General features: G+C 55.6%; 2 protein-coding genes across 10 annotated transcripts; both read left to right on the forward strand.

The window, feature by feature from the left end:
• The first annotated feature begins 1,481 nt into the window (after positions 1-1,481).
• Positions 1,482-8,081, forward strand: Dmwd (DM1 locus, WD repeat containing). 2 transcript variants are annotated; one of them, XM_038340421.1, is made up of 5 exons: positions 1,482-1,978; positions 3,384-3,566; positions 5,370-6,629; positions 7,252-7,326; positions 7,559-8,081. In XM_038340421.1, the coding sequence occupies exons 1-5, from the start codon at positions 1,547-1,549 to the stop codon at positions 7,604-7,606; spliced, it is 1,998 nt and encodes a 665-aa protein (XP_038196349.1). In that variant the 5' UTR covers positions 1,482-1,546; the 3' UTR covers positions 7,607-8,081. The 2 variants fall into 2 exon arrangements, with proteins under 2 accessions (XP_038196349.1, XP_038196350.1); XM_038340422.1 differs by lacking the exon at positions 7,252-7,326.
• A 1,062-nt stretch (positions 8,082-9,143) lies between these two features.
• Dmpk (DM1 protein kinase) lies at positions 9,144-19,860 on the forward strand. 8 transcript variants are annotated; one of them, XR_005286514.1, is made up of 15 exons: positions 9,144-9,455; positions 11,259-11,350; positions 11,589-11,672; positions 11,746-11,841; positions 12,118-12,266; positions 12,458-12,551; positions 12,760-12,966; positions 13,268-13,531; positions 14,416-14,501; positions 17,031-17,142; positions 17,786-17,943; positions 18,025-18,330; positions 18,611-18,696; positions 19,006-19,091; positions 19,178-19,860. XR_005286514.1 is itself a non-coding variant. In XM_038338990.1 (15 exons), the coding sequence occupies exons 1-15, from the start codon at positions 9,296-9,298 to the stop codon at positions 19,144-19,146; spliced, it is 1,878 nt and encodes a 625-aa protein (XP_038194918.1). In that variant the 5' UTR covers positions 9,144-9,295; the 3' UTR covers positions 19,147-19,860. The 8 variants fall into 8 exon arrangements, 6 of the variants coding, with proteins under 6 accessions (XP_038194918.1, XP_038194917.1, XP_038194920.1 ...); XM_038338990.1 differs by having other exon boundaries at positions 18,025-18,122; positions 18,284-18,330; positions 18,607-18,696; positions 19,006-19,860; XM_038338989.1 differs by having other exon boundaries at positions 18,025-18,122; positions 18,284-18,330; positions 19,006-19,860.
• Positions 19,861-20,382: the final 522 nt, after the last annotated feature.

Raw genomic sequence — 20,382 nt, forward strand, 5'->3', positions numbered from 1 at the left:
TACAGGCCAACCCAGTATAGACAGGGTAAGTGTTGCAGCTCCGGTGGAAAGGTATCCAGGCAGTCGGGAGCCAAGGAATACCAGGAAATCACTAAGTATAGCAGCTTACAGCCCTGCTCTAGGGAATGGTTTCCCCAGTGCAAGTGTAACAGCTCTGCTCTGCCGGGAGAGCTTTCCCAGTGAGGCTGTTTCAGCTCTGCTGAGGTCTAGCAAAGTTGTTACAGGTTTGCTCAGGGTTAGCAAATGCTGCAGCTCTTCTAGGGGAAAGTTTCACCAAGGAAAGTGTTACCGTTCTGCTTGCTCCAGCGAAAGTGTCACAACGCACAACAAACCTCGCTCAGGAGATTTATTGGGAAGGAAAAATCCAGGAGGGTGACTGCCTCTAGGGTGAGAAGCCGCAACAAATTGGGCAGGGTTCAGAGCTTATTTAGTTAGGACCTCTTCCTAGGGAATGGTGACTCCCACAGTGGAGAGTTGGGGGTGCACTTTTCCAGGGTGCCTTGGGATTGTGTTTTTCTAGGCTAATTCTGGGGCAAGTTCAGGGGTGGTTGGGATTTTGTGCTCTGGGATTGGTGGGATTCTGCCACCCGGGGGTCAAGTCAGAGGCAGAGTGTTCTTTCCTTGGCCCCTTTACCCTATAGACAGTCCCTCATTGAGACTGTCTTCCAAGTGATTCTAGGTAGTGTCAAATTGACAAAGCTGACCACTCTCACGAAAACAAATCCAAGAAAAGGTGGGCCGAGTCAGATAGGTGGAGGGGGGGAGTTACTTCACTCCCCCCAGCAGCAGGGGACCGCAATGAGGAAGGGAAGGGCTTTAGGCTGCCAGGTAGACAATGAAGGGCCGAGAAGTAAGTCATTGAGCCTCAAATGAAACAAGGAGCTGGGTGTGGTGTCTCAGGCCTGAAAGCCAAGCACTTCTGGAGGCTGAGGCGAAAAGGACTGGGTCACGTTTGAGGACAGCCTGGGCTCTAAGTGTGAGACAAAACAAAGGTCAGCGAGATGGCTCAGCGGGTAAAGGCATTTACTGCCAAGGATCTGATTCCGATCCCTAGGACCAACATGGTGGGAGGGGACTTGACTCCCTCTGGCCTCTACATTGCGCTTGTCTACGCAAAAAACACAAAAAATAAATAAGTGCAGTAATTTTTTAATTAATAAAAAGGCAAAAAAAAAAAACCCGCCTGGAGTCAGCTGTAACAACACGAGGATTCTGAATAGCACTTGAGGTTCAACACGTTGCTAGGCAAACGGCTCCCAGGGCGCTGTTGTTAGGGCCTAGGGCGTTCCTAGAGGCCACGCCCTGTAGCCAACCACCCGCCCGAGTCAGTCGTGTCGACCACGCCCATATAATCACCCCGCCCACAGCCCCAGAACCGTTACCTCAGCAACGGTCCCGGCTCCGCCTACCTTCGGTTCCGGGTGCCAATCGTAGAGGCTTCACCCGGACGACGACCCTACCCTTTCCGGCGCTAGGTCCGCAACTTCCGGCTGGGGGGTCCGCGGCTGGCGGTGGGGCTGCGGCGGGGCCCCGGTGGGCGGCCAAGATGGCGGCGGGAGGTGCGGAGGGCGGCGCGGGCTCCAGCGCCGCCATGGGCGACTGCGCTGAGATCAAGTCGCAGTTTCGCACTCGCGAGGGCTTCTACAAGCTGCTTCCCGGCGACGCGACACGCAGGTCGGGTCCAGTCACCGCCCAGACCCCGGCGCCGCCGCAGCCCCCTCAGCCCCCGCCCGGACCTGCCGCAGCCTCAGGGCCTGGCGCCGCGGGCCCCGCATCGTCCCCGCCGCCCGCCGGCCCCGGACCGGGGCCCGCGCTGCCCGCCGTCCGCCTCAGCCTGGTGCGCCTTGGCGAGCCCGATGGCGCCGGGGAGCCGCCCTCCACGCCCTCGGGACTGGGTGCGGGAGGAGACCGCGTCTGCTTCAACCTGGGCCGCGAGCTTTACTTCTACCCCGGCTGCTGCCGCCGCGGGAGCCAACGGGTGAGTGCTCCGCTTCGTGGGGCCCCGGAGTGACAGAAGGCATCCGAGGTTGGGCATCCCAGGGGAGCCTGGTTCCTGGAGCTAATGGAGTCTGAGAGGTTGCAGGCGAATCTTCGCGTCGGGGGTGGGGTCGTGGAGGTGGTGAGTGAGCGTTCTGGACGGGTTGGAGCTTATGAGAGGAGATGGGGGCGGGGTTACGGATTCCGAGGGGCAGACATTGTGCTGGCGATGGGGAATCCAAAGAGGATGCAGGCCCAGGGGAGATGGGGAACGGAGAAATACTGCATTCTTGGCGTGTTGGAGGGAGTCTGGAGACTTGTGTCAGGCATTTGTAAGTGATAAAGGTAGGAGCCTTACAGGTAAAAGGCAGGGAGGACTCGTGGTGTAGCTTAGGGGTCGGCGAACAAAGCAACAGGTGAATGAGATCCTAAAGAATACGTTGTCTAGAGAGTGAGGCTTTGGAGGAAATGAAAGGAGTTTGGAGGAATGATGGGAATTCTGAGTTGATGGAGTTCCTGGCAGGGGACATCCCCAGGTGTGGCAGACATCTCTAAAGCCATTGAGTCCCAGAAGGGTAAGGGTGATGGAGAGAGAGGTGGGGATCCTGAGAGTCCTGGGGTGATTGTGTACCTAAAATAATGAGGGACCATCGTGATGATTGAGGAGTGTCTGAACTACGATTAAGGTTTTGAAGTTTAGGAACTCCAAATGGGAAGAAATGAAGCTTTGGAGACGGCTCTGTGGATGAAATGCGTGCTTTGAAAGCATGAGGACAGGAGTTTGGCTCCTGGTACCCCATGTAGAAGGGTGCAGCTGTATATGTCTGCAGCCCCAATTCAAGGAGCAGAGGCAGAAGGATCCTCAGGGCTCACTGGCAGCCAGCCTAACTGAACTGGTGAGCTCCAGGTTCAGTGAGAGACCTGTGTCAAATGACCTCTGACCTCTCGCCCACGTGCGTAATGCATACACATGTACACAGGTATATACTACATGTACAAAAAAATTGAAAACCTAGGATGTTAGAATTTTTGAGTCCTTGGGTCTTGGAATTTTGTTCTAAGTCCCGTGGAGTTGTCCTGTGGTGGTGGCTGGAGAGACCGGAGGAGAATCAGCTCCAGGCTCTTAGAGACTCTGAACCCTGAGGCTGTGAGCAGCAGTAACCCTAAATTACACCTTGCAAGGGTCTGTTGTCTTTATTGGGTGGCATGCAAGTGAGGCATGTATGTGCTGTCCTTCTAGGTTCAAGCCCCCTCCAGTCTGTGGTTGCCTGCCCCTCCCCACCTGCCCACCCAACCACTTCCCTCGAGGTTAACCCTGCTTCCCCTTGGTGGTTTCCCCGACCTCAGCTTCCTCTTCCGTCCTCTCCCTGCTCTAACCCGCTAACTCTCTTTTCCCATGGCTCAAGTCCATTGACCTCAACAAGCCCATCGACAAGCGGATCTACAAGGGGACTCAGCCCACCTGCCATGACTTCAACCAGTTTACAGCGGCCACAGAGACCATTTCCTTGCTGGTGGGCTTCTCTGCTGGCCAGGTGCAGTACCTAGACCTCATCAAGAAGGACACCAGCAAGCTCTTCAATGAAGAGGTGATCGAGGACATGCACTGCTCCCTTCTTGTTTATCTACCCACCCACTCACTAAGCTGCCTGCAGACAGAATAGGCCTGAGAGGGGCAGGATGAGGGAGAGGGTAATGCTGATAGTGTCATTATTAAAATGTCCCGGTCCTCTACTGTGCCAGCCCTATGCTGAAAGAAGGCTTTACATGGATGGATAAGAAAATATAGTACCCATCTCACAGATTGGAAGACTGAGGCTCATAGGCAGTTGGGACTTTCTTGATGTTCTTGCTGACTTCAAATTCTGAGCTCTTTGGGCTTTTGGAGTCTAGTCCCTGCTGTATCATTGACTTACTATCCTTGGGGAGAGTGATCTGTTGTCTGAGCAAATAGTTTTCTTTTGCAAAGTAGGATCTGTGTCCCCTTCTCACAGGACTATAGAAACTCATTCATAAGGACTGCTCAGTTGGACTAACTTGGCTTAAAAGGAAATGCCAGGAGATGACCTTAGCAAGCCAGCAGGGAGGGCCTTTGTGCTCTGGTTGTGCTGTCTCTGGTCCAGGGCAGGCAGGCCACAAATGTTCTCAAATGAGCAGATGACCAGAGGGAGCGAAGAAGCCCAGTGCTGAGTGGATTAAGAATGCACTCCCCCATTCACAGAACCGCGATCCCTCCTGTGCAGGCTGCTGTCCAGGAGCACAACGGCTCAGCCAGCACATGGAAGGCCCGCCCTAGCCACACTGTTAGTCCGGAGACAAACTGCAGATTCATCAGGTGTCCTGCATGCAGCCCCATCAGCCAGGAGTTGCCACTCAAGTGAAGCCTAAAGGAGGCCGGCCTCCAGGGAAGGACATTTCCTAGAGAGAGTGGTTCGGGCCTTGTAGCACAGGTCTGTTATTGCTGCTGTTTGGGAGGCTGAGGCAGGAAGCTCAAGAGTATAAGGAGCAGCTTAGATAGACTTCCCTGGGTAGGATGGCTGTTGACTTTGTGGCCAGGGTAGCAGTTGAGGGAGAGAAAACAAGGTGCATTCTGGGAAGGAGCAGGAGGTGCTGACCAGGGTTGGCCTGGAAAGCTGTAGAAGGACCTTGTCCTCCTCATCAGTAGGAGCCAGAGAAGTGTCCCCCACATACCATTCTGTCCCTGAACCATAGGGCTGTGACTTTCTCATCCCTGAGTGGGGTGCAGCTTGGTCCCAGGAGAGAAGTTGTGTCATCACAGTGCCTGCCTCAAGCTGTAGGGCTTCTTACAGGGCAGAACTAGAATTTTACTAATTTACTCATCTCAAATTTACTAATCTCAGGCCACTGAGGAAGAGACAGCTATGAGTGTCTGAGGCCAACAGGGAAACATTGTGGGTGGTGGCAGTGGGACCTGAGTGGTTGGGGTGGGCATACTTTGCGCAAGAAGCTGCAGCTTTTGTTGGAAGCAAGACTTGATTGGGAAAAGGAGAGATGCCTGGAGGGGTTTGATAGGTGCAGCCGAAAGGGTGAGGCTGCCATCATTTTGTGCAAGGCATTGCTCGGGCCGTGTCCTTTGGATGCTGCGCCAACTGCTGGGACTAGTACCAGGGACCCTTTCTCGGGGAAACTGACGTTCTGGGATCTGTGTGCTGACATTGAAGACTAAGCAACAGCTGAGTGGCTAGAGGATGACCCTTTGATAGGCAGGATGTGGAGTCACCATGGAGTCCTCACAGGCTACTTTCTTCCCTGTGTCCCTGTGATATCCTGCAGTCTGTCTCAGTCAGTGGGGGAGCTGGGGTTCAGGATATAGGACACAGTCCATTAGAAGTAATCACCACCCCCAAACCCACCTGTCATTCCCTTTCCAGCGGCTGATTGACAAGACCAAGGTGACATATCTGAAGTGGCTGCCTGAGTCAGAGAGTCTGTTCCTCGCATCTCACGCCAGTGGCCACCTGTACCTCTACAATGTCAGCCACCCCTGCGCCTCCACCCCACCCCAGTATAGCCTGTTGAAGCAGGGTGAGGGCTTTGCTGTCTATGCAGCTAAAAGCAAGGCACCCCGCAATCCACTGGCCAAGTGGGCGGTAGGTGAGGGGCCCCTCAACGAGTTTGCATTCTCACCCGATGGCCGACACCTAGCCTGTGTCAGCCAGGATGGCTGCCTGCGTGTCTTCCACTTTGACAGCATGCTTCTTCGTGGCCTCATGAAGAGCTACTTTGGGGGTCTGCTGTGTGTGTGCTGGAGCCCTGATGGCCGCTATGTGGTGACGGGAGGGGAAGATGACCTGGTTACTGTGTGGTCCTTCACGGAGGGTCGTGTAGTGGCTCGAGGCCATGGCCACAAGTCCTGGGTCAATGCTGTGGCCTTCGATCCCTACACCACGCGAGCAGAGGAGGCAACATCGGCCAGTGGTGATGGGGATCCCAGTGGTGAGGAGGAAGAGCCTGAAGCCATCAACTCAGACACAGGAGTCCCACTGTCCCCACTACCCAAGGCTGGTTCCATCACCTACCGCTTTGGCTCGGCTGGCCAGGACACACAGTTCTGCCTGTGGGACCTCACAGAGGACGTGCTCTCCCCTCATCCCTCTCTGACCCGTACCCGCACCCTCCCAGGCACACCTGGGGCCACCCCTCCAGCCTCTGGTAGCTCTCGGGCAGGAGAGACAGGCACAGGCCCCCTGCCCCGCTCCCTGTCGCGCTCCAATAGCCTTCCACACCCAGCTGGTGGTGGCAAAGCTGGTGGGCCTAGTGCAGCAATGGAGCCCGGCACACCATTCAGCATTGGCCGCTTTGCCACGCTGACCCTGCAGGAACGGCGGGACCGAGGGGCTGAAAAGGAACACAAGCGCTACCACAGCCTGGGGAACATCAGCCGTGGGGGCAGTGGGGGCAATAGCAGCAACGACAAGCTCAGTGGCCCTGCTCCCCGTAGCCGCTTGGACCCAGCCAAGGTGCTGGGCACAGCACTGTGCCCTCGAATTCATGAGGTCCCACTACTGGAGCCGCTCGTGTGCAAGAAGATCGCTCAGGAACGCCTGACTGTGCTGCTGTTCTTGGAGGACTGTATCATCACTGCCTGCCAGGAGGGCCTCATCTGCACCTGGGCTCGACCAGGCAAGGCGGTGAGTCCACCCACCCCGGGCAGGACCCTCTCATCCTGCTCCCCTCTGAGTCATGGGCCTCCCGGATGCCAGGCATCAGTCAGCAGAGAGGTCAGGTGTAGGAGACAGAGTGGTGGGGCCCACAGCCCCGGGTGAAGAACCTCTGATGGCCCATCTGGCCCACCCTTAGCACTTAATACTCAAGGCAGAACCTATTTTTATGGGAAATCTGCATTTTAAATGGCAAAACTTTGTTTTGGGGCTGACACTGTTGGGATGAGATTGAACTGATCTGGCCTGCCTCTTAGATGTTCCATTTCTGAGCTAGAGGCCTAGATGGGAATCACAGGGGCTCAGGCCTGCACTTGTGCTTGGTGTGTGATCCTGGTCACTGTGCCTTGCAGTTGGGCTGTGTGGTGGTTGTGCTCTTAGCTGGTGAGATGAAAACCTGGCACTAGTCTATCTTGGTTCTTTAGCATGTGGGCTCAGCTTCTGGGACCCCACACTGCCTTCAGTTCCTCAGATTCTTTGCTGTGGAATGTTAAGAGTTCAGAAACCTTAAAAGTCAGAGCAGCCTCAGCGAAGGCAGGATGATAGGACTTGGGGAGTGTGAACGCTAAAAGACACCCCTCTGTCTCCCTAGTTTACAGACGAGGAGACCGAGGCCCAGACAGGGGAAGCAAGTTGGCCCAGGTCACCCAGCAAGTCAGTGGTAGAGGTAGGACCAATCCCTAAGCTGGAAGTGGGCCCCAGTCTCTCTCCTTCTCCACTGTCCTGTCTTGTCTGCCCAGGATCTCTGGGGCAGGGAAGGCTGCTGAGCTGTTGTTCCTAGCCAGGATGGCAGCTTTAGGACTGGGAGCCAGGGGGCCCCCATCGGGTGCCCCCCTCAACCCCAGCACTGGCAGAAGCCCAGGTGTTGTCTAATCCAGCCTCCCTTTCATCCTCCCCAGGGCATCTCCTCCCAACCAGGCAACTCCCCCAGTGGCACTGTGGTGTGAAGCTGTGGATGTCCCATGCCCCCAGCCTCCTAGCCATAATCCTCCCTGCTGACCTCAAGGATCCCTGTATTAACAAGACTAATCATGATGGAAGGACTGCTGCAAGCCCCACCCTGTCCAAATGCTGGGGATTCCCCTAGACTGGCCCAGCCATGGGGTTGTAGAGGCCTGTGTGCCTCAGCCCTGGCCTCTGCCCACTGCCAAGTACAATGACCTGTCCTCTGAAGCATCAGTGTTAACCCACATCCCTGTCTCAGCATGTGACTGGTCACTCCTGGGAGAGACTCCACCCACAACAGCCCAACTCCACAGTGCCCCTGGGTGAGAGGGGCTGGGGGGTGTCCCCCTGCCAGCCCACACCCCACCCCTCGCTATGGTTTGTGCTTTTGAAGAGTGTTAAATTATGGAAGCCCCCAGGGCCCTCCTTGTCCCCCCTGGACCTCTTATTTATACTAAAGTCTTTGTTTGCACAGCGTCTCTGTTCCCTGGGGTGTGTGTGTATGTCTGTGTGTCTGTGTCCGTCCCCATCCTGGCACAGGGTTATCTCTGTTCCCTGGGATGTGTTGGGGATGGGGCCTGGGGGCTGTGCTCTGAGCAGAGTCCTCTGGAAGAAGAACCCCGACCCCCAGAGTCAAGAGACTGAGGTGGCCCCTTCCTGCTAGGTCTTTCAGAAGTGCTGAAACTTGTTTTAAAGTGTCAGGGCTATCCAAGCATGCTCTTCTGGGAGGAGGGGAGGGTGCTGGGAATTGAGCTGTGCCTCATCTTGTGGACATGCCTTTGTAGCCTGGTGCCCCTGCCCTTGAAGTGCCAGCTGCTGGAGGCCATGATTTCCTCCCCAGAGAACCGGCCACCCTAGAAAGACACTAACATGTCTCCTGGCTGGCTGTCTAGATGGCTCCACCCCCCAACCCCCAAAGTGTTTCTGTCTCTAATCCTAGCCTGGGCAGGAATGTGGCTGCCCCGGCCTGTGGCCAGGGAGCTATTTTGGGGTCTCTCTCACTTGGGGAGGGCCTGGCTCCACCACTTGCCTCCCCCAGGCTTGGGCCAGCAGGTCACCCCTGGCCCTGGTGGCTTGGCTAGGTTCCCTCCTGATCTCCCTTCCACCTCCTGCCAAAAAAGGGGGGGTGTGTAATACAGCAGGCACAGGAACTAAATTTAACTGTCCCAAAGTGGGAATCCATTGCTGAGTCACGAAGAAGCTGCCCCTGGCCTCTGCCCCCCCCCCCAGCCCCCCCCCCTTCCCCGTGGGCCTAGGCATCAGCCGCTTTCCCTATTCCTCCCAGCTCTGAACTTAGATTGGCACTTCTGGGCACTGACACCTCACACCTGTAACTTCCTCTGTTCTACCCTTTTGTGGGTTGGTGGGGGCTTTGAGGGGCATCTGTGGAGTACTTACTCTATCCTTTGACATTGGGCATCAAAGAGTTTTGAGGGGCCCTGAAAGAAAGGAGTTGGGGTGTTGGCTTAGGAGGGGTTAAAGCTGGGAGGCGGGAGGGGGGGCTGGGCCAAGGGGTGGGGAAAAGAGGAGGAGGCCTCAGCCTTAGAACTAGCCAGAGGGACCCAAGGGATAGTCAGGGACAGGCAGACATGCAGCCAGGGTTCTGGGGCCTGGACAGGGGTAGCCAGGCCCCGTGACAGGAAGACCCCGAGCTCCGGCCCGGGGAGGGGCCATGGTGCTGCCTGCCCAACATGTCAGCCGAGGTGCGGCTGAGGCAGCTCCAGCAGCTGGTGCTGGACCCCGGCTTCCTGGGGCTGGAGCCCCTGCTCGACCTTCTCCTGGGCGTCCACCAGGAGCTGGGCGCCTCCCACCTAGCCCAGGACAAGTATGTGGCCGACTTCTTGCAGTGGGGTGAGTATGGGCAGGAGGCATGGGGTGGAGGGGCAAGGCAGAGGTGGGTCTACAGGGCAGGAATTGGCTGTGGAGGGCAGGAGGCTTGGAGAGGTCTTCTGTTGGAACTCAAGCAGAGTTCAGGCCTTGATCCCAAGCTCCCCTGCTGGGGCAGACTAGGGTCAGTGGAGGCCAGCCATGACTCAGCCAGAGCAGGCTGAGGTGGGCATAACCTGCTGCCTTCTCTGAACCCACAAAGGGGCCTGGTAGCTTTCTCTTATAGGACCCTCACCCTCCAAAATAAGCTTTACAGTCCTCCCTGGTTTCCCAGAGTGTGGGGAGGGAGAGCGTGGGGCAGCTGCCAGGGTGCGGCCCTTAGGCAGGTGTTTGGCGTCTGCCTTCCCAGCTGCCCTGACAGGTGTCCAGGAGCTGTGAGGGCACAGTGACTCACAGAGGCCCTAGGGGAGAACCAGCCCGGCAGACAGGCGCCACCCAGCATCTTTTATGTCCCCCAAATTAAGGAGGAACACTTTCAGCTTCAGAGTGTGTCTTGGACCCTCCTGGACTGGGCTGCCCAGACAGGGGATCCCATTTGGCTTTCCAAATTTGTGCTTTCGTGGTTCTAGCACAAGGCCTGTAGTTCCCTCACAACTTAAATGCCCTTCTGCAAAGGTCTTCTGAGGCCTAGTGGATGGGCCTGGTCCAGCCAGAGTACAGGCTTACCCCAGCTTCCTTACAAATAACGCTGTTTTGTTGCTCTGTGCCCATCATTAAGGGTCCTGCTCTTGGTCGTTGTCCTGTATGCCCATGTCTGTGGCCCCAGCTCATTCTCCTCTCCTCCCCCATTTCATAGATGGAAAGGTGGAGGCCATGGGCTAGGCCACTAAGCCTGTAGAGGACTTTTCTTCTCTGCAGCCCTCAGGAACTCCTTCAGCCTCCCTTTTGCAGAAGATGGGGCTGGGCTGGTAGGGGGTAAACTGAGAACGGGTGGGGGTGGGGGTCTGGCCCACTGGGAAGGAGCAGTCCTTTTGTGGCCCGAGCAACATCCCGTGGGCCCCTCCCCTCCCCTGCCAGGCTTGGGCGGGGGAGGGGGCCTGGGTTCCCGCTGCCTTAAAAGGGCTCAATGCCTTGGCTCTCTCCTCCCCACCCCCCCCCCCCCAGCCTTGGCCCTGGCTGTGTCTTCTCTGACGGCCCACTTTACCCGAGCCCCTCTCTTCTCCATGACCCACCATCTCCCTCTTTCCTACACTCATTCCTCCTCCATCCTTACTCTCAGTCCTGACCACTTCCCAAGGGAGGCCTGGCCTGCCCCCTGCCCCCTAGTTGCCAGCCTCTGACCTGGCTGCCTTCCCCTCCTATTGAAGCACCCTAGCGCAGGACCTTATCTCCTGGAACTTTGGCTGTAAGAAGGCTCTCCTACCCACTTTGGAGACCAAGAATGCTTCTAGCAGTGTCTAGGATGCTGGTGGGCTGTGCTCTCCCCCACTCCAGACTCTACTAAAGTTTCCCAAGTGCAGTCCTCATGCTGGCTGTGCTAGACACCACTGCCTTTTGAGGCCATGGTGCAAGACATTGAATGAGAATCTCGGGACCTGACTGAGCACCCTAACGTCACATGGGTTTGGGCTTCCCTCCCTCTGCCTCCCTTTTGGTCCTACAGTCCTGTGGAAACAGTCGGTTCTGGGTCCCCAAACATCACAGAGGTTTTGGAAGCAGAACCCTAAAATCAACCTAAGGGGCAGAGGGAAGAGGAGACTGAGGGTACCACCCTTGCCTTTAGTGTTCTAGTGACCTTTGGCTCTTCCTCCCTCCACCCCCACCCAGTGGATCCCATTGCAGCAAGGCTTAAGGAGGTCCGACTGCAGAGGGATGACTTTGAGATTCTGAAGGTGATCGGGCGAGGGGCATTCAGTGAGGTGAGTCTTGAGGGACCTGAGAGTGGAACTTTACTTGAGGTGGGTTGGGCATAGCCTTAAAAATTGATGAATGAGCTTGAACCTGAGGCTGGGGTGGAGGCGAGGTTGGGGGGGGGGGTGTCAGTGGGTGTTGTGGGGGGCGTGGCTAAGGCTGGGTGGAGATAAGGGTGGAGTCCTATCTGGGTGAGCCTTGCTGTTTTCCCTGCCACCTCTACTGTCATCCCGGTTCCGCCTTTAGGTAGCGGTGGTGAAGATGAAACAGACAGGCCAGGTGTATGCCATGAAGATTATGAATAAGTGGGACATGCTGAAGAGAGGCGAGGTGAGGACCAGGGCTGGGGGAGGCGCCCTTATTTCTCCAGCTCACCTTCTGCAGCATCGCTCCTGCCTCACAGGTGTCGTGCTTCCGGGAAGAAAGGGATGTACTGGTGAAAGGGGACCGGCGCTGGATCACGCAGCTGCACTTTGCCTTCCAGGATGAGAACTACCTGGTGAGCTCCGGGCCCGGGTGACCAGGAAGGAGTGACAGATACACCACCTCAAGTCAAGAAAGCTGAAGTAGGGAGAGCAGCCATAGGCCGGGGGCGGGTAGGAATATGTCTCAGGAAGAAGAGGGACCTTTCTTGAGAAAAGAGATGATGTCTGGTTTGGCCTTGGTTCAGAGATCTCTGGGGCACTCTATCACAGTGGAGGGCTCTATGCTTGGGGACGGGGTGTCTCCGTGAGTCTTGGGGGCAACCAACCCCCTGTGACACGCCTGCTCCCAGTACCTGGTCATGGAATACTACGTGGGCGGGGACCTGCTAACGCTGCTGAGCAAGTTTGGGGAGCGGATCCCCGCCGAGATGGCGCGCTTCTACCTGGCCGAGATTGTCATGGCCATAGACTCGGTGCACCGGCTGGGCTACGTGCACAGGTGGGCGTGGCAGGGCCCTTGGAGGGTTAGCAGAGTTTGTGTGGGAAGGAAGGGTACCTTGAGGTCAGATCCCATTGGGGGCAGGAATGGGGTCTAGAATTGTAGAATCCCTGCTGGGGTGGAACTGGACCGAGCCTGATGGGACCCAGGAGTACAGTCTTTCAAGCACCTCCTTCTTTGTCTGTGCACAGGGACATCAAACCAGATAACATTTTGCTGGACCGGTGTGGGCACATCCGACTGGCCGACTTTGGCTCCTGCCTCAAACTCCAGCCTGATGGAAAGGTACGATGGGAAGAGCCTGGTGAGACTCTCCCCACCAGTTAGGGGCCAGAAGGTACAGGAGGCGGGGCTGGGTTGGAGAGCTGAAAAGTGAGGCTTGGGTAGGGGCCAGGCCGGATGTAGAGCAAGAAAGCGGCTTTACTGGGGACATCTGTGCTCCAGATTGTACAGTCAGGGGAAGGGTTTAAGCATTCAGGTCTGGTTGGCACAGGTGAGGTCGCTGGTGGCTGTGGGTACCCCGGACTACCTGTCTCCTGAGATTCTGCAGGCTGTTGGCGGAGGGCCTGGGGCAGGCAGCTACGGGCCTGAGTGTGACTGGTGGGCGCTGGGCGTGTTCGCCTATGAAATGTTCTACGGGCAGACACCCTTCTATGCCGACTCCACGGCTGAGACATATGCCAAGATTGTGCATTACAAGGTGAGCATGGGAGCCACGCAGGGTGCCTGGCATGATGGCACATGCTCCCAGGATTTTTTTTAAAATATATTTATATAAGTATGTATAAGTTTAAGCTGCCTGTATGTCTGTGCACTATGTAAGTGCTCACGAAAGTCAGAGAGCATGTGGTCCCCTGGAAGTGGAGACAGACTTGTGTGCTGCCATGTGGGTGCCGGGAAATAGAACCTTGATATCTCTGCCGGAACAGCCAGAGTGCTCTTACCCACTGAGGCAGCTCTTCAACCCAGGACTGACTCACTTTTCTCTGCTTTCTGAACAGGAACACCTGTCTCTGCCTCTGGCAGACACGGGTGTCCCTGAGGAAGCTCAAGATCTCATTCGGGGCCTGCTATGCCCTGCGGAGATAAGGCTAGGCCGAGGTGGGGCAGGTGATTTCCAGAAGCACCCTTTCTTCTGTGGCCTTGATTGGGAGGTTCTCCGAGACAGTGTACCCCCCTTTACACCAGACTTCGAAGGTGCCACAGACACATGCAACTTCGATGTGGTAGAGGACCGGCTCACTGCCATGGTGAGCGGGGGCGGGGTACGTACCTGCGATTCCTGAGTGGTTAAGGGGATTTCCCTAACCCCCTTCATAAAATTGGGATGATCAGCTAGGTGTGATGGCGCACACCTTTAATTCCAGGGCTTCAGAAGCAGAGGCAGGTGGATCTCTGGTAGATCAAGGCCAATGTGGTCTACATCGTGAGTTCCAGGCCAGTCAGGGCTACATAGTGAGACCTCCCCCTTGAAAAATAAAACAATGGGGGTGCCAGGCGGTGGTGGCGCACGCCTTTAATCCCAGCACTCGGGAGGCAGAGGCAGGCGGATCTCTGTGAGTTCGAGGCCAGCCTGGTCTACAAGAGCTAGGTCCAGGACAGGCTCTAAAAAAGCTGCAGAGAAACCCTGTCTTGAAAAACCAAAAAAAGAAAAAGAAAAAGAAAAAAGAAAAGAAAAAGAAAAAGAAAACAATGGGGTGACCACCTTCTTTGGTCCGACATTGTTACCTAGAGCACTGCAATGTACTCACTCAGGCTTGAGGACACACAAGTGACCAGTTCTCAAGACAGTGAGGTCTCACTGTTAGCAAGGCTAAAAAATGGACCCAGCCTGGAAGGTGCTGAAGAGCTTCTTGGAGGAGACTGAGCTGAGGCCCCAAAGGATGCCAGGAGAGGCAGGAGATCCTCTCTCAGGCTAGTGCTCTCTCAGCATTAGATTTAACAAGCTCTAGATCCTGCCATGGCCCACTGCAGTAGAGAATAGTGTGGTGTGGACTGAGGCCCAACAAGAAGCAACAAGATAGAAAATGATAGAAGGGACACCTTAACTCATGGGGTTGGCTTAATGGGGACAGTCATGCTATGATTAGAGAGGGGTGATGGGCGAACCCTGACAATTGTTGGCCACAGCCCTGCACCTCTTCCATAGGAGACACTATCGGACATGCAGGAGGACATGCCACTTGGGGTCCACCTGCCTTTCGTGGGTTACTCCTACTCTTGCATGGCCCTCAGGTAAGTGTGATTGCCTACTGGCTATGTGTGTGAAGGCTCACCTCAGTCAGTCAGTTCGAAGGATCAGTCTTGAAACCGAGGATTCTTAGGAACTGTCTTAGTTAGGGTTCCTGTTGCTGTGATGAAACACCATGACCAAGAGCAGGTTGGGGAGGAAAGGGTTTATTTGGCTTCCACTCCAAATCACTGTACATCACGGAAGGAAGTCAGGACAGAAACTCAAACAGGGCAGGAACCTGGAGGCAGGAGCTGTTGAGACAGCTGGAGGCAGGTTGCTGCTTACTGGCTTGCTCTACCAGCATGGGCCTGGATCCTCTCCCATCAATGACTAATTAAGAAAATGCTTTATAGGCTTGCCTGAAGCTTGATGGTTTTAGGTTGGTAGTTTTTTGTTTTTGTTTTTATTTTTGTTTTTGTTTTGTTGGTTTTTTGAGACAGGCTGTCCTGGAACTCACTCTGTAGACTAGGCTGGGCTTGAACTGAGAGATTCACCTGCCTTTGCCTCCTGAGTGCTGGGATTAAAGATGTGTGCCACCACCGGGCTTGGAGGCATTTTTTTTTTAAAGATATTTATTTATTTGTTATGTATACACTATTCTGTCAGTGTGTATGCTTGAAGGCCAGAAGAGGGCACCAGACCTCATTACAGATGGTTGTGAGCCACCATGTGATTGCTGGGAATTGAACTCAGGACCTTTGGAAGAGCAGGCAATGCTCTTAACTGCTGAGCCATCTCTCTAGCCCCTGGAGGCATTTTCTTAATTAAATTAATTAAAGAGGCTCCTTCCTCTTTAATGACTTCAGCTTGTATCAAGTTGACATAAGACTAGCCTGTACAGGAATACATATATGTACTTTGTTTTGTTTTGCTTTTTTGAGACCGGTCCCTTTGTTATGTAGCTCTGGCTTTCCTAGCCATATGTACTTCAGCATTTCAGTTCAGTTGTATAACCCAAGAATCTATTCTCAGCCTTCCAGAATCTTCCAGCTATTGACTTTTATGTTTCTAAGATACCCAGCTTCTTAGAAAACAGACCTGGAATCTGACAGTTTATTTTAAGAACATTAACTTATTGGAGCACATAACAATAAAACAGTTTTTAAGTTTTTAAAGTTTTTTGTCTTCTTTTCTGAGGCAGGATCTTGTTCATACAGCCTAAGCTGGCCTTAGAGTGCTATGATTATGGGCATGTACCACCATGCCTAGTCAGTAGAGCCTTTTCAAGGCATCCATTCATTATGCTGGGTGTGGTGGCACAAACTTGCAATTCCAGCACTTAGAGTAGAGGCAGGAGGATCAGAAGTTCAAGACCATTCTGGGCTATATGGTGAGTCTAATACCAGCCTGGGCTACAAGAAACAAAAGATAGACAGACAGCATCCACTATTGCTAGGCAGGGTGTCTTACCCTGGAACCCCACAATCAAGGAGGCCAGCCTGGGCTACAGAGTGAGAACTTGTCTTGAAATACCAGAAATAAATTCATTATTGGTCAGGCATGTGGTGGCACACATGTGGTGCCAGTGCTGGGGGAGTGGAGGTAGGAGAGTCACAAGGTCAAGGCCAACCTGGTACAGTACGGTACATAGTAAGAGCTTGGTCTCAAAAACAAGACAAAACAAGAAATCAGTTATTCAGGTAAGGCAGTGCTTCCTTGACTGGGAACATGGCCCAATACAAGAAAGCATCACCAGCTCTGGGGTGAGTGCTCGCCTAGCATGCTCAGGTCCTGGGCTTTGACCTCAGCACTGTGGAAAGGATGCATGGTGGGTCACACCTGTCATCCGAGCATCAAGGAGGAGACGACAGGAGGATCAAAAGTTCACAGTCATCATTAGCTATAGCAAGTTCCAGGCCAGCCTGAGCTACAAGAACTCTTGTCTCAAAAGAAAGACAAAGATTTAAAAAGTACTAAAGATAATAATAATAAACCTTTAAAGAAAAAAACTATTCAGGCATGGCGCATGCCTTTAATCCCACCACTTGGGGAGGCAGGAATGGGCAATCTTGAGTTTGAGGCCAGCCTGGTCTACAGAGTGAGTTCCAGGACAACCGGGGCTATGCAGAGAAACCCTGTCTTAACAACAGAGAGATCTTAACTCTCGTGTATGATTTCCTGGCTTAATCTCCATTGCCACAAAATGACAAATGAATAGGCCACTTCTCAGGAGTAAACTAGGAAGCAGGAGCACTTAGAGGAAGCTTGTCCAGGTGATTACCATCAGGCATGTCCCAGACAGGCACAGCTAACTAAGAACAGCCTATGTCCTGATCTGCAAGCAACTTCTATCGCACACTGGGTAGAAGAGGATATAGCCCACCCTCTGTAGAGCCATACTGCTCTGTCAGCCAGCAAAGTAGCCAAGAGGCAGAGGTCCTGTCAGCAGAGGCTTTGCTAGGCAGAGGGGGTGTCGACTAGCCCTGGCAGTCTGCTCTGCTCCTCCTTGAGCCTTGGGGTCTTGGAAGCCTGGCCTGCCCACAGGCTAGGGAGACCCAGATCCCTGTTTGGCAGCCTCTTCCTCTTCTCAGAGACAATGAGGTCCTGGACCCCACCCCGATGGAACTGGAGGCCCTGCAGTTGCCTGAGGCAGACTTGCAAGTGCTCAACTTGGAGCCGCCTGTGTCCCCACCCAATCAAGTGGTGAGTAGTGAGTAGACAGAGGAGAGGGCTGACCAAAAACCTGCAGAGAGAAGGGCAGAGCTTGCTGGGTGGGTGCACCTGCTGAGCCAAGTGCTGCAGTTTACAGGACATTGCAGTGGCCCCTGGCGGGCTGCTGCTTCAGTAAGACCCAGCAGCATGCCCTAGCTACTCAGGAAGAACAGGCGGAATGATCCCAAAGTCAAGGCTTGCTTGTGTTATACAGTGAGACCCTGTTTTCGAGTGAAAAATAACAAAGAGAACTAGGAAATTGCAGCTCAGAGGTAGGCGCTACCCCGGCATGGGTGTGGGGTCTGAAAGCCACACCAACCAGGGCTGGAAGGGAAGGAGGGACTGCTGATCACCTGGAGGAGGATGAGTTAGGGAGCCTACAGGTGGTAGCTGGCCTTGGAAGGAGGAGGGGAGGTTGTAGAGAGCAGGCCAGAGACAAACTCGGGAGACCTGTGGGTAAAGCCAGGTTTGTCTGAAGCACTGTGGGATTGGGAGGGACACAATCAAGTTCTGATGCCAGCCCTTCAGTGCCCGTGTTGACTGTCCCAGAAGCTACTAGTTTACCAGAGAGAAGGCCAGGGGAAGGGTGTGCAGGACTGAGCCCAGTGGTCCCAAACTCCATCCCCACCTACAGGCAGAAGTGGCCGGCCCAGCAGCTGTCCCCTCAGCAAAAGCTGAGACCGTCGTGACGCTGCGGGAGCTCCAGGAAGCCCTGGAGGAGGAGGTTCTCACCCGGCAGAGCCTGAGCCGCGAGCTGGAAGCCATCCGCACTGCCAACCAGAACTTCTCCAGGTTGGAGTCAGAGTGCGGGGTGCCAACAACCTTCCCAGTCCCTCACCCTATGGGCTGGCTTACCTTCCTGTCTTCCTGCAGCCAATTGCAGGAGGCCGAGGTCCGGAACCGAGACCTGGAGGCTCACGTTCGGCAGCTGCAAGAGCGGATGGAGATGCTGCAGCCTCCGGGAGCCCCAGGCGAGTCTCTCACACACCCCAGGCCAGGAGGGCACCGGGTGAAGATGGGGGCGTGCTGGGTGTGTGGACACTTGGGACAGGGGAGGGTCCCAGGCTGGGGCACGCCAAGCCACCGCCCTTTTCCGCCCTCCACGCTCCATACACCTCTCTTCTCCTTCCAGCAGTCATGGGGGTCCCCAGTCCCTGGGCCATGGATCCACCTTCCCATGTAAGACCCCTTTCTTCCCCATCCCCACTCAGATCTGCTACCCATAGCCCATCTCCCCGTCCACATTAGGGCTCGCTCTCTTTGGGGGCTCCAGAAGGAAGATACCCTTCACTCAATCTGCCATCTACCAGCTCTCCCTTGTTTCAGGCCGTTTGCCAAATCTTCCCCAAAGATTCCCGTTCTTGCCTTGACTCCCTATACTGCCTCTTGTCCTGCTGCTGAAGGCAGCCGGCCGGGCTGGGCTCCGATCGGGTCACCTGTCCCTTCTCTCTCCAGCTAGATGGCCCCCCGGCCGTGGCTCTGGGCCAATGCCCGCTGGTGGGGCCAGGCCCCGTGCACCGCCGTCACCTGCTGCTCCCTGCCAGGGTACGTCCCAAGTCCTCCCGTCACGGGCTTTCGCCTTGCTCCGCCCACTGAGTGTCATCACCGCTTTGCTGTGCCTCTGTGGAGCTCGGCCCACCGCAGGGAGGGAGGGTGATCGGGCGGCCAATCAACACAGGCCGCTACGAAGTAGCCAATGATGAGTTCTGAAGGGAGCCCAGGCTTGCGAGCAGTCAACTGTAACTGCGGGCTGTGGGGCATCAGGGATGCGCTCAGAGGATTCTTGGCCCATCTATGGGTACAGGCTGGGCTGCTCCCTGGAGCCAGTGGCTAATCCTGCCCTCTTGCCTGCAGGTCCTTAGGTCTGGCCTATCCGAGGCGCGTTGCCTGCTCCTGTTCGCCGCTGCTCTGGCTGCTGCCGCCACACTGGGCTGCACTGGGTTGGTGGCCTATACCCCAATCTGGTGTTTCCCGGGAGCCACCTTCGCCCCCTGAACCCTAAGACTCCAAGCCATCTTTCATCTAGGCCCCCTTGGAAAGCCGGGTGACCTGGGAACGGCCCAGAGCGTCTCTGCGCCCATCCTCCCTCCCCCTCCAGCCACCCCACTCTACACTCCTGCGAGCCTGGGTGCCCACCCGGCTCCGCTCCTGTGATCCGGGCCTGCCCCCTGGCGGCCGGGGAGGGAGGAGCAGGACCCGTGCGCAGGAATCCAGTTCCTGCAGAGCAGGCGGCTTTGAAGACTGCCGCTGCTACCAGGACATTCGCCAACCACTTTACTCAGGCCTGACGTGGATAGGCAAACAGCTCAGCCCATCCGATTTCACTTTTCACGCTTCCAGCCACTTGTCACAAACCATAAATCCTTGTGCATGAGCCCCTGATCTCTGGGGAGGTCCCAGTCCCATAGCAAACGATCAGCACAACCTCTACCAGCTTTCATGGGAGCCTCTGGCTTTTAACAGCCCCGCTCCTAGGGATGCTGCGACGACCCCTTCCTCACATATGCTGCCGTCGTTGCCACTGCTGCACACCCCCTCCCCCAAGGCAGTGTGGGTATTTATTGACCTTGTCCTCTGACTCACTGACAGACTCCGGGACCCACGTTTTGGATGCACTGAGACTCTACATTCCTCGGTATTTATTGTCTGTCCCCACCTATGAATCCACCCCCGACCCTTGCGAATAAAATAGTTTCTGGTCTGCCCTAAGCTCCGCGAAGTCTCTGCTGTGGGGAGGAAGCCCCCGTAGGCCAATAGAGAGGCCCGTAGACACAACCAATAGCTTGATTTGGAGCTAGTGGGACGCAAAGCGAACGAATCGGGATGAAGGGCGGAGCTTAGGCATCCAGCCAGTAGGAGAGGAGCAACAAGCCACCCGAGACGCCACCGCCCCCGCCCAGCTGTGAACCAGCTGTGCTACTCAAGCTTGGAAAAGTAGGGGGCTGGGCCAGCAGGGCGCCCACTGCCATCCTCCCACCGCGCCTGCGCAAGCCACGCGCATCCGCTTCTAAGACCGACACTTCAGAAAAGTTACCGAAAACTTTCTAGCGCTTTTCTCCCGCCCCTCCTCCCAGCCAGATCCGCCCCCTCCCCGCGGGGCCGGGAATTCCGAGGGGCGGAGCGCGGCGCGGAGATAGGGAGGGAGAGGGCCTTCTAGGGACCCGGGAGATCGAAGCGGCTTCGCGCCCTTAACCTTGCTGGACGGCCCACTACCTTCTCCGTTGCCCTGAT

The sequence above is a fragment of the Arvicola amphibius genome, chromosome 8, assembly GCF_903992535.2.
Source record: "Arvicola amphibius chromosome 8, mArvAmp1.2, whole genome shotgun sequence".
NCBI lineage: Eukaryota > Metazoa > Chordata > Mammalia > Rodentia > Cricetidae > Arvicola > Arvicola amphibius.